This window comes from Juglans regia, chromosome 5 (assembly GCF_001411555.2).
Source record: "Juglans regia cultivar Chandler chromosome 5, Walnut 2.0, whole genome shotgun sequence".
Lineage (NCBI taxonomy): Eukaryota > Viridiplantae > Streptophyta > Magnoliopsida > Fagales > Juglandaceae > Juglans > Juglans regia.
Genome location: NC_049905.1, coordinates 17,099,745 through 17,118,331, shown reverse-complemented (window position 1 = coordinate 17,118,331; position 18,587 = coordinate 17,099,745). Strand labels below are relative to the sequence as shown.

Genomic DNA, 18,587 nt, shown 5'->3' with positions numbered 1-18,587 from the left:
GCTGAAATTTTGTTGGACGTGATAGATAATAGATCATAGGTTGGCGACTATGATCTTACAATCCCGAACGGGATATGATCAACTACCCGGTGAAAGGTGGCATACTCCTTGATTGATACATGATACATGCTTGTTTGTTGATGCACACGCGACTGTTTGTAATGAAGATAGTCGGCATGGATCAGAGTTGGATACGAGTTAGCAATCGATTGGGTCAGAATTACAATGTATATGCTAAAGGTGTTAAGAAATTCTTGGAGTTTGCATTGGGTACATGCGATAGTGATGGGCGTATTAGATGCACATTCAGAGAATGCAGAAATTTGCGTTCTCAGAAGATAGACTTGGTGAGAGAGCATCTGTTTGTCAAAGGTATTGACAAGGGTTATACTGATTGGACATTACACGGCGAACCATATCCAACTTCATTTGAGGCTCTACATGAAGAAGAAGAGATCGATGAAGATATACAACCAGAGGTTGATGGAGATGAATACGATGAGGATATGGAGCAAATGTTAGGTGACATCCGTGCATGAATGTTTATGGATGAAGGTGACATGGACATATCAAGTTCAAATGACGGGGGCGATAACACTTTTGCACGATTGTGGAATGATTCACAGCGTGAGTTATATCCAGGATGCAGAAGACACAGTAAGTTGTCATTTACCATAAGACTGCTTCACATAAAATCAATGTGTCGATTATCTATTAAGGCTGTCAATATGTTACTTGAGCTGTTTAAAGAGTCACTGTCGACAGACAATACTTTACCTTGTAACTTCTATGAAGCAAAAAAATTGAAACGAGGACTCGGATTTAATTACAACGTAATACATGCATGTAAGAATGACTGCATATTATTTTGGCGAGAGAATGAACAGTTGAACGAGTGTCCCATATGCCACGAATCAAGATGGACCTCAGACAAGCAAAATATGCCGCAAAAGGTCGTACGCCACTTTTCATTGATACCTAGATTACAACGATTATTTATGTCATGCGCAACAGCTGTAGACATGACATGGCACTCATCAGGCAGAGTAAGGAACGATAATATTTTGTCATATCTTGCTGACTCCCAGGTGTGGAAGGAATTTGATCAAGAACACACATGGTTTGCTGAAGAACCGCGTAATGTGCGACTTGGGTTGGAAACAGATGGATTTAATCCATTTGGGAACATGAGTACTAGTCATAGTACTTGGTCAGTTGTACTTATGCCGTATAATCTACCACCGTGGAAGTGTATGAAAGATCCTTATTTCATTATGAGTTTGCTTATTCCAGATCTGAGATCACTAGAAAATAATATAGATATACACTTACAGCTATTGATTGCAGAATTGAAAAGATTTGTGGGAAAATGGAGTTGTCACATTTGATTTATCAACATGCAAGTCGTTCAAGATGCATGTTGCGGTGTTATGGATAATAAATGATTTTCTCGTTTATGAAAACTTGTCAGGTTGGAGTACTAAGGGAAAAATGGCATGTCCAACTTGTAACAAACATACCAAATCTGAATGGCTTACGTACGGGAGGAAATTATGTTTCATGAGTCATTGTCGATTTTTATCTGGTGACCATAGATGGCGTGGAAATTCTAGAATGTTTGATGGAACTGTTGAATGGGGCCAACCTCCACCATATTTGTCTGGCGAAAATGTACTTGCACAATTTATAAATGTTGGTTATAATGAATTTGGTAAAAAACAATGAAAGAGAAAATGAGTTACGAATGAGTTGAATTGGACAAAGAAGAGTATATTTTTTGAACTTCCGTTCTGGTCAAAGTTAAAATTGCGACATAGTCTTGATGTTATGCATATTAAAAAAAAATATCTGCGAATCCGTATTGGGAACATTGATGTCAATTGAAGAAAAAACAAAGGATACATTAAACTCAATGAAGGATCTGAAGCGGTTGGGAATAAGACCGGAAATGCAATTGCAAGAAAATGGTTCATCTGTCTACATGTCGATTGGGTGATATACATTGTCAAGGAAAGAAATGGTTACATTTTGTGAGTGGTTAATGAAGATTAAATTACTGGATGGTTATGCTTCGAATCGAACAAAGTGTGTGAGAACAAATGGTTGAAAAATAACTAGATTAAAAAATCATGATTGTCATATCTTCTTACAGCATATCTTGCCTATTGGTATCCGTGGGTACTTGACGAGAGACGTGCGCGTGACTTTGACTGAGTTTTGTACATTTTTTAAATACTTATGTGCTAGGACGTTGAATGTATAAGCTTTAGATTGAATGGAATGGGAAATTACCATAATATTGTGCAAGCTAGAAAGTATTTACCTTCCGTCATTCTTCGACGTCATGGTTCACCTAGCTGTTTATTTGCCACGTGAGGCTTAACTTGCAGGACCAGTTCAATATAGATGGATGTATCCCATTGAACGATAACTTGAAAAGTTGAAACGTACTATGGGTAACAAGGCCCGCCTAAAAGGATTAATTGCAGAAGCATATATTGACGATGAATGGCATACCTTCTATTCAAAATATTTCCACGGAGTTGACAATAGGTTTGATCGGCCGGAAAGAAACTTTGATGTTGACCGAGTAAGACAACGGAATGTGTTTTCTATGTTTTCCCAACAAGTACGTCCAATTAGTGCAGTGCGTGGTTATGACTTGTGTGGAAGAGAGTTCGAGAAAGTTAGTGGTACGTGCTAAACAATTGCCCTGAGATAGAGAACCACTTGAAGTAAGTTATAACTTTTTCTTAATTTAAATTTGCTCATTTACTTTAAAAAAATTCTAAGAATATAAAGATTTGTGGTAATCATCAATTTCAGTGATCATATTAACGTGCTCAAGGAACTGGGAGTAAATGATATAAATCAGAAAATGAAGAGGAGTTCCTGAGATGGTTTGAAGAACGGGTAATGACATTACATATGCTTTACTCAATAACCAATGAAAACAAATATTGATTTAAATTTTGATATAATATATGCTTTACTCAATATGTAGGTTGTACAAATGCATGCGAATAATCCAAACGATATATCGGATGAACTGTATGCATTGCCGCGTGGCCAATCGAGACACGTTGCTCGATATTCTGCATGTATTTCTCAGGTAAGTAGGTATCATATAATGGATCAAGATTGTTATAGGAAAACCCAAAATAGTGGTGTCTTAGTCGAAGTAAGTCATGATGGAGAAAATATTGATTTCTATGGGGTTATTGTCGATATAATTGGAATGAAGTATTTGGGGGAGCTTGCGGTGTATCTGTTTAAGTGTGATTGGTGGGATTTAAGCAATTCTCGAACTGGAGTCCGTGATGATAAATATTTTTTTAGTGTTAAACATAAAAAAAATGGTATAAAGATGATCATTTTATTTTGGCTTCTCAAGGATCTCAAGTATTCTACTTAGATGACTTGGAGTTAGGAAATCAATGGCAAGTAGTACAAAAATATTCTCCAAGAAATATATATGATGTTATCGCTCAAGCGAAAGGACATGATGAAGAAGAAGATGACCCATTTACTCAAGAAGTATACCAAGAGAGTCAAGTCGCCTTAAATTTGTTTGGAGATTTGAGCCAGTATGAGATGATTCCATTTAATAGAGAAGATATTGAGGCTGAAATTGTTGATGCGACAATTGAGGAAAATGTTGAATTATCTGAAGTATCTACAGATGATGAGAGCGAATTGTCAAATGAAACTGATACAGATTATGATTGACCAATTATGTGTTAACATTACACTTGATGACAAATATTTTACTTATTAAATGTATAATTGGTTTAAAATTATGCCACCAAAGAGGAAGGAAGTTCGCAACCCATCTCCACATATTTCTAGCTCTTATTCAGACTCACCATTAGAGATTGATTCTACAGAATAAGGTAAAAATCTAATACTCATAAAAGTTATTAATTAAGGTCATATAATAGACATATAATAGAGATTGATTACAATATTATATTTTATAGAGTCCACAGTATAATCTCGTCAAGGTCGAGGCACTACTAGAGGCGTGACGTTGGAAAAATATCATAAGGTGGGTAAGATCAAGGTTAACATTCCTGAAGAACATACCGGAGGCGAAGGACAACCAGCAGCTTGGCTTGAATCGCATGTGAGTGCTCTTACACGAACTTATGCATATTTGGCAACGACTTCATGAAAGAAAATCCCCCAAAATGTTAAAGAGTTTATCAAGAAGTGTTGTTTGGTAATGTTTAAAATATTGATTTAGTAGAATAAATTTCTATATTTTACTTAAATTTAGAATATTATAAATGATAATATGTTTATGAATATTTTTTTCAAGGATGATTTCGAATTAAATTTTGGTCGGAGAGAGGAGCGTAAGACTGTGGAAGAGCTTATGGGTAATGCATTCCACAAATATAAGGCGAGGTGTCATGTGCATTATAATAAGTTTGAGAACAAGGAAGATGCACGCCAACATCATTTTCAGGATGTCCGACCTTCTGAGTGGGAAAAACTTTGTGACGTGTTTGAGGATCCATCATATCAGGTATAATTAAATTAATTATTTTACTTGTCCTATTTATCATTTCGCTTCATAATATTTTCAACTTCTTTGCAGGAGCGAAGTTCTATAAACAAAACAAATAAATCAAAATTGAAGATTAATTATCATGCAGGCTCAAGATCTTTCCATCGCCTCTCTAAGAAATTGGTATTGCTATTTTTTTTATTGGATATAGTTAATTATTTGGATGAATCATAATGACTTTATATCTTAACACATATTTATTGTAGCAAGATTCATATACCAATTATGATCTGACAAAATTATATGCTGCATCGCACACTAATCGTAATGGAAAGTGGACTCATCTTGATGCCCGTGAAAATTATGTAAGTATTATAAACTATTTTAATTAAATATATTAGAATATTTATGATAATATTAATTCTTTATCTTATATATGTCTAGGATAAAATAGTTGCCCTACGTGCTGAGTCTGCGTCAGATCAAAATTCCTCAACAAGTGATATTGATATTTTAACACAAGTTCTGGGTCAACGTTCAGGATATTTGAGGGGTTTGAGTCGCTGTGTAAAGCCTTCTCCCTCTTCCTCTTCTTCCGGGTTTGCCTCTACGACTTCTATAATACTAGAGAATGCGAATTCCAAAATCGAAGAATTGACTGCAAGGCGCATGAGTTAGAGACTCAATTGGCAAAACAAGTAGACATGGAGATGCGCATCAAACAGCATGAAGAACAACAAGAAGAGTTCAAGAGACAGATGCAACTTCAAATGCAGCAGCTTATGCAACAATAGAGGCCTCCAAGCAACTGTTGGTTTTTTACGTACAGATTTTGGGATTATCTATTTATGTACGAACAATGCCAGTCTCATGGTTATTTTTTAGTCCGCACTTATTATAAAACTTTTGTGAGTATTAATCAGTTTCTAATATATTTTTTCCAATATTATGAATGTCTATTTGGTTTTTAATTATTGAGTTTAAATAAAATAGTTATCGTTCGAATGACCACATATCATTCGAACGCCATTTATTAAATCGTTCGAACGACCACATAACATTCGAATGCCATTTATTTTCGTAGCCTTCGAACATAACTTTTCCCTCGTTCGAACGCTTATACCATGTCCCTATAACGTTCGAACGGAAAGCTATATTTATACCGTTCGAACTGGTATCTAATGTATTTTTGTTTGAACGTATTTTGCAATTGTTCAAACAAATTAATACAGTTCGAACGTAAAATTGTAACAGTTCGAATGATATTCTGGAATGAATTTCAACCGTGACAAAAAAATTTCCCGATTCGAACGGTTTCCTTCAAATTCATCCCAAAAGATATATTTTGGGACGAAATGGTGATTTTCGTCCCAAAATATCTTCTGAGACAGTGTTGTTGGAACGAGCTCAGGACGAAATGACTATAATTTGGGATGAAAAATTTCGTCCCTAAAGAGCATTTCTATTGTAGTGCATGAGTTGCTCAATCCAAATTAATATTCTTATAATTTCCATTGAATTTTATTCTGAAGGCCTGATCTATTGAGATTATGATGTAGGAGGATCCGAGTCATATTGTACATTGATTGCCCTAAAATATCTTAAGGTGGCAGATCAGCGCAAAGATTGCAGGAAATCGTGATCTTTCCTTGATTTTGACAGTTTTGGACACATTTCGATATTTTAGTCATAACTTTGACTACAGGTATTAGAATCATGCATATGACCCCACTTTAGAAAGCTCTTTTCGGTGTGCACATCGTGGTCACCCAGCTATGTTCGGTGCGCATCTTTGTCAAGCCCAAAATCTATTGTTTTCCCCTATGAATCCATATTTTTAGTTATTTTTTTTTAATCTTTTATGGTAATATTTTATTTATCGTTTAGGAAGTGATTCTGAACCCGATTTGGGTAAGATTTTTGATAAATTATTTATTTTATTACATATTTATTTTTAGTGTAATTATTGGGATTTTGCTATTTTTGATAAAATTCTAATATGATCGATTTTTAGCTATTGCAGCCCGGCTTGTGGGTTGATTTTGTGATTCTTGGATTTTGAAAATTTTGAATTTGACATTAGAGTCGTTTTCTCTGTGTTTTAGGCGATTTTCTTGTCTTCCTTTCCTACAAATTATCTGTTGAAACTAACCTGCAGAATCATCTTTATTCTGTTCGGCATTAGGTTAGTTCCATTGGCTAAGTACCGATCGATCTATTTGGGCAATATTGGGTCATGGGTTCTGAATTATTAGTTTTGACATTTTGTAACCAAGAATTAATTCATGTCTTATTATATAATATTGTTCTTTTATTTTGATAAAATTAAAACGACGTAGCTAGCTAGCTATCAAACTTTCTCACTTTGACACACGCACACGTACATGACATGCATACACAAACAAAAACCACATGTACTATAGCTATATATAGCTAGCATGCAGCATGATCGATGCATCATGCATGCATATTGAATGCACGCATACAGTCTTCCTCATATAAATTATAAATACATGCATGCGCTTATATATAAAAGAAGAAAAACACGTACATGATCAAAGCAATATGCATGCTGACTAGCTAGCTAGCTTGTAATTGCTAGTTAGTTATATATAACAACTACCTGAAAGAAAAGAAAAAAAAGATCAGGATCCAAAAAAACAAAAAACATATCATATTGTATTCTTGATCAAATTGGTTGATATAGTTTGTATCTAATGATCTTAAGGGGCATCATCTTAAATATTGAATAAATGTAATTAGAATGATGCAGCTTGAAACATGATGCCTGTATTGAAGCAGAAGTTTGAATGTTAGATCATAATATATAATAGTTTAGCAGAATTAATGACAAAAAGTCAACCAGATTTAATTAATCCACAATTTTTAAATAGCTATTTATTAAAATATTTAAAAAAAAAATTCTTTGAGTGATTTTGTTTTACAGCTAGCAGCACCAGTACTTCTCATAGTGCTTGGTAATGTTTTCTTGTAATTGGGTGAAAAAATAGTGACAGTACTTGCATGATCATATATATATATATATATATAGTGACAGTACTTGCACGGTTACAATTTTTGTTCGAACGTATTTTGCAATCGTTTAAACAAATTAATCCAGTTCGTACGTAAAATTGTAACTGTGCGAACGATATTCTAGAACGAATTTCAACTGTAACAAAAAAAATTTCCGATATTTTGGCACAAAATGATGATTTTCGTCCCAAAATATCTTCTGGGATAGTGTTGTTAGAACAAGTTTGGGATGAATTTTTTTCATCCCAGAATATATTTTGGGGCAAAATGACTATAATTTGGGATGAAAACTTTTGTCCCTAAAAAGCATTTCTGTTGTTGTGCATGAGTTGCTCGATCCAAATTAATATTCTTATAATTTCCATTGAATTTTATTCTGAAGGCCTGACTTATTAAGGTTATGTTGTAGGAGGATCTGAATCATATTGCACATTGATTGCACTGAAATATCTTAAGGTGGCAAATCAACGCAAAGATCGCCGGAAATCGAGATCTTTCCTTGATTTGGACAATTTTGGGCACGTTTTGATATTTTAGTCATAACTTTGGCTATATGTATCAGAATTATGCATATGACCCCACTTCATAAAGCTATTTTTGGCGCGCACATCGTGGTCACCTAGCTATGCTCAGTGTGCATCTTTTTCAAGGCCAAAATATACTATTTTCCCATCTGAATCCCTATTTTTAATTAGTTTTTGCATTTTATGGTAATATTTCATTTATCATTTAAGAAGTGATTCTGAACCTGATTTGGGTCAGGTTTTAGATAAATTGTTTATTTTATTACGTATTTATTTTTAGTGTGATTATTGGAATTTTGCTATTTTTGATAAAATTCTGATATGGTCGATTTTCAGCTATTTCAGCCCGGCTTGTGAGTTAATTTCGTGATTATTGGATTTTTACAATTTTGAATTGGACATCAGAGTCATTTTCTCTGTGTTTTAGGCGATTTTCTTGTCTTCCTTTCCTACAAATTATTTGTTGAAACTAGTCTGCAAAATAATCTTTATTCTGTTCGGCATCAAGTTAGTTCCGTTGGCTAAGTACCGATCGATCTATTTGGGCAATATTGGGTCATGGGTTATGAATTATTAGTTTTTGACATTTTGTAACCAAGAATTAATTCATGTCTTATAATATAATATAATATTGTTCTTTTATTTTGACAAAATTAAAATGGCGTAGCTAGCTAGCTATCAAACTTTCTCACTTAAACACGCACACACGATGCATGAAATGCATACACAAACAAAAACCACATGTAGTATAACTATATATAGCTAGCATGCAGCATGATCGATGCATCATGCATGCACACATGCATACTGAATGCACGAATGCACTCTCCCTCATATAAATTATAAATACATTCATGCGCTTATAAAAGAAGAAAAAACACGTACATGATCAAAGGAATATGCATGCTGACTAGCTAGCTAGCTTGCAATTGCTAGTTATAACAACTACATGAAAGAAAAGAAAAGAAAAAAAAAAGGATCAGGATCCAAAAAAAAACTTAAAACATATCATATTGTATTCTTGATCAAATTGGTTGATAAAGTTTGTATCTAATGATCTTAAGGAGCATCATCTTAAATATTGAATAAATGTTAGAATGATGCCTGTATTGAAGCAGAAGTTTGAATGTTAGATCATAATATATAATAGTTTAGCAGAATTAATGATAAAAAGACAACCATTAATTAATTCACAATTTTTAAATATAAGCTATATTTTATTAAAATCTTTTTAAAAAAAAAAATAAATTCTTTGAGTGATTTTATTTTACAGCTAGCAGCACCAGTAGTACTTCTCATAGTGCTTGGTAATGTTTTCTTTTAATTGGGTGAAAAAATAGTGACAGTACTTGCATGATGATATATATATATATATATATATATATATATATATATTTATATTTATCTTAACTAATTTATTAGACTAATTGTACGTACGCTAGCTTAATTACCAATTAAATCCTTAATTTAATTGACTATATGAATTAAATTTCCTCTAATCACAGGCCGTATCATTGAAATGTTGATCAACTTCCATATTGTATATATAATAGGCAGCCACAGGCTTTTTGATTGTTAGCGTCTTGACATGCATGCATGGCATGGATATTTTATATATATAGATATATATATATATATATATATATATATATATATATAGTTGTAAGGAAAGAGCTAGAGCTATATATTAGCACTTTAAAGAACATATATAACATATGCTGAATTTACAGATATAATTAATATATAATACACTGGAACTTTGATTTTCTAATTTTTCCTCATTCTTGAAGCAAGTAGCTAGAAAGCTTTCTCGATCGTACGTACTACTCATAAAATAAATTTACATGAAGAAGATGATCATATATAACATTTCTAGATCAAATAACACAAGTTAATTCAAAAGAAGAAATTATGTCCTATCTCCTGATCGAATATCTAAAGTATCTCGAAGAAATCCCAACAGCGCGGCCATGAAAGAAAAATCAGAGGATAAGCAGGATTTCTCCATTGGACTTAGCATCAAAAGTTTGCGAAATGATTCTGCGAAGGATGATGCACAATTTGCAAATCCGTGGTTGTTTGGCACGAGATCATATCTTCACTCATCAAGCTCCTGCATGCATGCATATATGCATATATGCGCAGGTACAGAAAATAATTAAGAGATCATAATGTAAGAGAAAATGTAGAAGAAAGATTAGTTAAAGTGCACCTTAAGTATTAATTATGTCATCACGAATGAGTAAATATTGTAACGTACACTTTGTTAAAAATATAATACAAATAATTAAATTTATCTATTCTCATCAGTTTAAACTTTTAGGACAAATAGTATTGATTTTATATGGTATCAGAATATAAGAGGTCCTGAGTTCGATTTGATCTGACTAATCTATATTTTACTTTATTTAATTAAATATTTAATGTGTTGATATCAGCATACTTATTAAGGTAGCCGGAGTGTTAAGAATATAATATAAATAATTAAATCTATATCTTTCTATCACCTTAAACTTTTAGAACAAGTGGCCTACTGATTTCACATACTTGATTTACAAAGCACCAATAAATATTCCCGGCTGATCAAATGATGATATATCATATCACAAAATCAGTCACTGCTACCTTCATTAATTAATATTATATATATTGAAAAACTATAGTCTATATACCAATTAATATTCTTTTGATCATTAAGCTGACAAGCAGACAAAGAAGAGTTTATAAAAAATTAAATTTTCTTATTATCTTTAGAATTGTTTACTCTTTGAAACATAATATATAAAGAAATTAAGTATTCATCATGTATTAATTATATATATATTTCAAACTAATTGAGAATAGAATAATATATATTCATTAAATTAATTAATGGGGTGTAGTACGACGTTTGATCTTACGTACTCTCGAGGTCGAGATGCCCAAAGGGAACTAAGGGCTCGAAGTCGGCCATAATACTCTGCAATTACAAGAAAACACCGGGCTGCCTGTCGGACAGTCAATATGTGACGCAATTGATGAAGGGTTTGCTGTCTCAAATTATCAGCCTGCAGATAGATCAGTTTTCAAAAAAGAATGAACAAATAATAATTATTAGCTACGAGTTCATCGATACATTGTGTATATATATATATATATGAATTATGATTAATATGAATATCCAAGCAAACAAAATCCATCATTAACACCTATATATACATATATTATAATGCAAGTGGGGCTAGTAGTCATATATGCAAGGGCACATGATATATAGACATGATCATGATAAACTATACATGCATAAGAATTTCAAATCAGGTTGAAACTGATCATGAATGCGTCTGAATTATCTGATCTGGATTTGGACTATTCCCTTTATATATATATATATATATATATATATATAAATAGAAATTTTATAATATTTTTTGTTAATTAATTAATATTGATAAAGATAACCCACATGCATGGATCATTATTTCTAAAGTTTTGTTGATAAGTCTGGCCGCTAGGGTTTTTATTTCAACGGGCATCACTTTCAGACCAACTTTTGATAGAAACGTCCTTTAATTATACAATAAGATGAAAATACCACATCAAAACCCTAGCAGTCAACATCTTGCAGATGAACTTCTTATACTTAATTCCTATGGAAGAAGTAGTAGAAAACCCACCACATTATATACAATATGGCAGATCACAAACATGTATAAGTACTACTACTGGAATTTAATTAGATGATCAACCCTGAATTACAAATTTACTATACATATATATATATATAAATATATATATATATAGGTCGGTTGTGTTTGGATGTTAAACTGAGTTGAATTGAGTTGAGTTGAGATGATAAAATATTGTTAGAATATTCTTTTTTAATATTATTATTATTTTGGAATTTGAAAAAGTTGAATTGTTTATTATATTTTATGTTGAAATTTGAAAAAATTGTAATGATGAGTTGAGATGAGTTGAGAGTAGTTAACTAACCAAACGAAGCCGTAATGAACTTGGGAAGTTTGAATCGCGACAAAACAATTCTAGCTAGCTAGGATCGATCGAGACAAACAAGCTGCATGCTAGCTACGTATAATATATAATATTATAATAATAATAATATATATATTTATATATATATATGAACTTGAATATTATTTTAACAACGTAGTTAACCAACCAAATTAGCTTCACACACAAAAACAGCTAGGAATAATTATATAGATGTACGATTTAAGCAAAGGAGTAATGATACCCGGCCACACAACACATTTCACATTAATACATGTTGCAAAGCTAGCTAGCTTAATCAAGTACTACTTGCCAGCTCCATGGATCATGTCCATCGATCCATCGTGGGCATGCAAGCAAATGCTAGCTAGGCCGTGAGATCTAATTAATACCTTAATTTTTCTCTTCTTATATAATTAGGGGCCAATATGTATTAACGAGGCAATCAAGAGGGTTTAGGGTTAATGGAGGTGGGCGGGTACTGCAGCTAGCTAGCTAGGAAGATTGATGAGTACTAATATCGGATCTGTTTTGAGATGAGATTGATCATTCTACAAGAAAAATAAGCATTTATAACGAGTTATTTGCGACGAAAATGACTATAAAATAATTACAAGTACTTTAATCCATGATACTCATGCATGCATGCATCTACAATTTGAATATTTGCTGGCCATTATATATATAATTATAAGAAATTAGCTAGCTAACTGTATATACTAGGACTTTGATCATCAAAGTTTTTGAAAATTTGAGAACTAGTTAGTATACGTACGGTACCTAAACCGGGCTTATTTTCAACCTGGCCGCGCGGGCAGTGCATGGGCAGTACCAGGTCTAGCTATACGTATGAAATCATTTTCAGAGTCTCAACTAATTGTGAACAAAAAAAAGTAAATACATCTTTTTCTACAGCTTGCATGCATATATATTGGCACGTATAGCTAACCTAGCTAGGTCTCTACGTATACTAAGGAATTAATTAAGAGCATTGCTATTTATAAGCCCTACCCACCACAATATTTTATTTTAATTTTTTTTTTGTTTCATTATTCTTAAAATAATTGAATTATTCTACTCATTATCCATATAATACACATTTTGTAAGGAAAAAAAAAATTAAAAAAATCACAAAAAAGATGTATGGTATGTAGTTTATGAGGCTTATGAATAGAATTTTTCATTAATTAAAGGTCCTGCATGCTGATTGTAACATGATATATATATATATATATAATTAGTTTCTAAATTAACTTTGGTTTTGTTTAGATAGATCGAGCAAATTTTAGTACTATAGCCAGGTAGCCATGCATGCATGATTTTCTAATCAGTTTTAGTACTTTAGTAATATTCCTAATAATTTAATAAAATTAAAATTTACGAGTTATCATTATATTTTGATCAAAAGAGATCAGGACATCTTATGATCAATATCTATTAAGATATAAAATAAATAATAAAATCTATCTATTCCTATCAATTTAAGTTTTTGGGATAAATGATAATTTTATAATATCTCTCAAAATCGTTTAAATTTTAAGAAAAATACAGTACTTAATTTATACTTCTTCGATTAATTATCACTCTTTTTGCAATAATCTACTAAATTTCAAATTTGTTACATGCCCGGCCCCCATTCTTCAAATCCCACCATCCATTTTGGTATTCCGAATAATTTTCCCAAATTTTAAAACAAGCAAGCATATACATACATACATATAAATATATATATATATATATATATATATATAATTACCATGAGACGGTCTCTTCATCTATCGTTAAAGGATGTCATGATGACTAGCTATGGGTAGTACTATTAATTACGTATTGATCAGAAGAGTAATTATATATTTATGTCCTAACTAAATTCATGCACGTAATATATATATATATAAGAAATAGATCCTCATCAAGAAATAAATTTATCAACAATAATAATGATCGAGGTGGTTTAATTATTAATATTTAATTACCTGCCGGATAAAGCCTTCAAGATTGGCAAGCTTGCCCAAGGCAACAGCCATCTGCTGCATGCCGTCGATGACTGGCCCGGCCGCAATGGTGTCGATCAGAGACTGCTGGAGCTGTTCCTGGCCCTGGGAGAGAGCCTCCTCAGCCTGTTGTGTGGAATGTTGCAGCCGGGAAATTCCCATCACTTGCTGTTCTGTTAGTGGGTCTAACTGACCTATCAACATCTGATTAATCCCCAAAAAAGGTTTAATAAATTATATAAATATAAATCTATTTTTTTTAATTAAGTTTATATATATATATATATTATATAGCACATGAATTAATTAAAAGTATGGACATAAAATAGAAAACAAATATATATATATAAACCGTGATGAGTTCAGAGGGCCTGAAACCGCCTATCCAGAGGAAGCAACGCTCAACTGGAGACATCCACTGGCCAGTAATGAGGTGAAATACATCAGATTTGGCAGCCACTCCCTTGAGCTCGAAAATCTCATCGTAATGACAAACATATCCGTCAACTATTATTCTAAGATCACCGTCTGGCAAATGTGCATGCAGCCCCGTCCGAAGCTCTGCCATCAGCCGGTGGTCGTCCTCTATCCATCTTGCATATTCCATGTCAAATATTGCAGCTCCTACAATATCATATATATATATATATATATATATATACAGATCATTGTTTCTCGCAAATGGGTTACCCTTGATCATCATCTTCGATCCACTTATAATATTTACTCAACATGTACTAGGATACAATTACATTGTGAAGTGATCATGGATACATCATCCACGTGTTATAATTTTATTTTTCAAATTTATTTTTTAAATTAAATTATGTCACGTGGATGATATGTGATGTAAAGATTTTTAAATAAAATTATTCTATCCTATTTTTTATCTTTTACATCTAACAGTTTTCATGTGGACAAACGTACAAAAGACATGTACATGTATACACACATGAAAATGTTGGAAAAGTAGTACCGGCAGCTTTTAGTATATATTTGCATTTTCCTAAGAAGAAAATATGTTTTGTCTCTCACATTATTGTTGTTGACTATTTGTAGTATCGATTGGTTTAGGTTTGACTGTTAAGATCAATAAAAATAAATAAATAACTAAAAACCTATATAATCTTGAGTACGATTTTAGCTTGACAAAAGATTTAGGGAAACAAAATGGTGTTCTTTACACGCACTCCTTTTTACCTAATCACTAGCCACCACATGGTGTCTTCTTTACAAAATATATATATAGAGTAATGCTATACATTACACTCTCATCCTATTTTAATCATATTAAGTAGTATGTGGCACATTTATTACCATTAGATGATAAAAAAATATACAATAAATGATTATTTAATAGTGATAAATATGTCACATCATACTTAATGGTCGATGAAAATGAGATGGTAATATGGTGTATAGAATTTCCCTATATATATACATACCACAAAGGGCATTGCTTCTTGGAATATTCCATTAATTTAATATAAAATACATTGATCATAAGATAATTAATGTATCTTTAAGAAAACTCACCAGAGCTTAGATTTCCACAACCAGCCAAGAATAGCCCACCCTATAATTATAGTCAGACAACCCAAAATAATAAGATTATTTAATATTAATTAATTTGTCCATAATTTGAAACACTGATTCTTTTTTTTAAAAAAAAAACAAAAGAATATTTTTCAATTATTTGTAAATTAATATTGTAACAAATTAATTAAAGCAAGTATACATGAACCTGTGCTCGTGCTCTTTGTAGGTCTTGTTCAATCTGAGTAAGCTTTATTCTACTTGACTCTAGCTGTTGCACGTAAGCCTGGAGAGAGAGAGAGTTATCAGATTCTAACGTTTGAACCCCAAAGTTGAAGAAGAAGAAGAAGTGTACAGTGAAGTTAATGTTACACTTATGATTACCTTTTTCCTGAGGCGGCTTTTCCTTGCAGCTTCTCTGTTTTGAGCTAAACGTCTCAATGTCTGAAAGCATTAATGCTCAAGATTTCAGCTCAAAACTTCAATGCCATGGAATATAAAAGTTTTGAAATTTAAAAAAAAAAATATCAAGGAAAAACTTTTTATTGTATTGATGGAGGACCTTAGCATCAAGTTGTTTCTCAGAAGTTGAACCGTCTCCATTCCTCTGCAATGAAAAACCAAAAATATGGAAAAATATTAAATAAGAAAAGATCATATAATATGACAAATGATCATTTTTTTAAGGAAAATTAATTGTAAGAGCAGAGATGATATCAAGACTATGGAAAGTGACTGAAATAGATATTTTATATGTTATTTTAGTCTTTAAATCATAGGAGAGCTCACAGAATTTCTTGGAAGCATTTCTGATTTCTGATACAGATTTGAGCACTGGCCTTGAGGCAGGTAATCATCAACATAATAAGGATAGCAGAAGACATCATTATCTGCCATTTTTGTGTTTGGTGTTTTTTTGTGGTTTGTTCTAATCCCAAAACAGATGTAAGGCTAAAAACAAGAAGGTTTTTCAGATTGCTGTGATTTGGTTCCTATTTCCCAAACAGATCCAGGGATTAAAACAAGAAGTTTTTGGTTTGAGTTAAAGGGGTTGAATGAAGGGTGTCACTATATTATAACGAGAAAAGAGTGGTAACTACTGTGAAGATTCTCTCTTTTCTTTTTCTGTCCACAGTACTCTCTCTCTCTTCATGTCAGACATTCTTCAGAAAATCATTCAGAAATCAGGGAAACTCTGCACTTCTTTGATTTTCTGAGAGTTGTTGGGATCTGTGCTGTTTTATATGAAGATACGCCGAGAGGGGAGAGAGAGAGAGAGAGAGAGAGAGAGATCAAAACAGTAATAATAACAATAAAGGTACGACTTTTTCCAGAGTTTTGGGATATGGGATAAAGAGAGAACTGCAAGATTAACAGTTAAACGCAGAAGGTTAAGAACCTTTTCTAGGGATGCTTTGACAGCTGATTGATTCTGCGATGGTCCTGTTCTTGATATATCATTTGACATCTCTTGGTGTAGTTGTTGTTGCTGTTGCTGTTGCTGTTGAAGCTGTAGATGCTTCTGATCAAAAGCCTGCTGATCTGAGGAATTAGATGCCTTTCTACTGATGGGAGATTCTGGTTCGAACTGGGCCTCAGCTTTGCTTGAAAGAGTGTTCACTGCTGAACCTGAATCGGTACTCTCACCGCCTGATTTTGAACTTCCCTGTTGTAAGAAACGCACCAAAAAATAAATTTCTCACATGGGAATCGAGCCCAGAAAGAAGCATAGTCCCCACAACAGACTCACTTGCAGACAGGCCTGTATCTAAGAATCCATCCCAAACAACACATAATCAACTTAAAAAAACAAGTTTTCAAACGAGAATTTGAAAACTGTATCATGAAAGTGAAATGTTCAAATTGTCTATCGGGATGTTCTGCTGTGGTTGAACTTTTAAGCATGTTTATCTAGAATTCATACGACAATAGATGGTCAAAGACGGAGAAAGTAGACTATTACTCTTGGGGTGGTCTGGAATCTCATTGGCCATGAAGGGAACATTTCCAGCGTGGCTGCAGGCCTGCCTGTAAATAAAGCTGCAAGAATCACAAAAGCCAAATCTTCAGAGGATCACCAAAATTAAAAGGGTCCAAAGACTTCAAAGTTCCAAAAGGTAGAGGAACCTAATCCCCCCCTCTTTTTTCTGCAGTTATGGAGTCAGTAAATCATGCTGGGGAGGTCAGGTTTCTAAGTTTGCAGCCTCACGCCACCCCAGTCTCTTCTCTAGGAATCATTACAGTATTGGAAATGGTAAACCCCCCCTACTCTCTCTGCCTTCTGTAGACATATTCAAACCTCACTTTCTAGTCTCTATGCTTTTAGGAGTTGGTTATTGCCATCATGCGTCACAAAAGGAGAAATGATAGATAGATAGATAATAGAGAGGGAGAAGCATACGTGCTTTAGCTTCATCATTTCTTATCTTAACTCCTTGCAGCACAATTGCTTCTTCTAGCCCTCCAAAATCGAAAGCTGATCCTTCTTGATTGCTAAACATGAAAACAGACATGAGCAGAGAAGCAAACAAAGCCAAATCAATTTTTTACCGAGAAAAGAAGGGATTCCTTTTAGGATTTTGCATTAATAAATAAGATTTTGATGGGAAAACAATGAAGAAAATTGTCATCATACATGAAACTTGTGGAAGGAGCATTAAATCCATGAAAAACTGCATAAGGGAGATGGTGATTTGAAGGTCCTGAGTCCGATAAACCAGTCTCCCCAACTCTATGGCTCGCCATGCAAGACCACCTCAGACTATTTTCATTTGGAAGGAACTGAAAGGGAATTACATGTTGCAGAAACAAATACCATAAGAAAAACAATAAAGATCAGGACTTGGAGAAATATTCCCAATCTTTCATTTCTGTTTTACCTCAGTTTTGTGGAAGTTCAAAGAAGAATTATTATGTGCAGCAGAAGCCAGCTGAGAGATAGAAAGGGCGAGAGGGAGAGAGAGCTAGAGAGAGAGAGAGGAAGAGAGAGCA

At 33.1% G+C, this 18,587-nt stretch overlaps 1 protein-coding gene across 1 annotated transcript; it reads right to left on the bottom strand.

Moving 5' to 3' along the window:
* Positions 1-9,796: 9,796 nt before the first annotated feature.
* On the bottom strand, positions 9,797-18,587 carry LOC109013359 (transcription factor TGA9-like). Its single transcript, XM_018995415.2, has 13 exons — positions 18,476-18,587; positions 18,232-18,377; positions 17,998-18,089; positions 17,560-17,636; positions 16,996-17,262; positions 16,159-16,203; positions 15,981-16,040; positions 15,805-15,882; positions 15,597-15,636; positions 14,413-14,684; positions 14,043-14,264; positions 10,978-11,120; positions 9,797-10,186 (listed from the first exon to the last, which is right to left on the bottom strand). Exons 2-13 carry the CDS (start codon positions 18,339-18,341, stop codon positions 10,093-10,095), a joined length of 1,500 nt encoding a protein of 499 aa, XP_018850960.1. The 5' UTR covers positions 18,342-18,377; positions 18,476-18,587; the 3' UTR covers positions 9,797-10,092.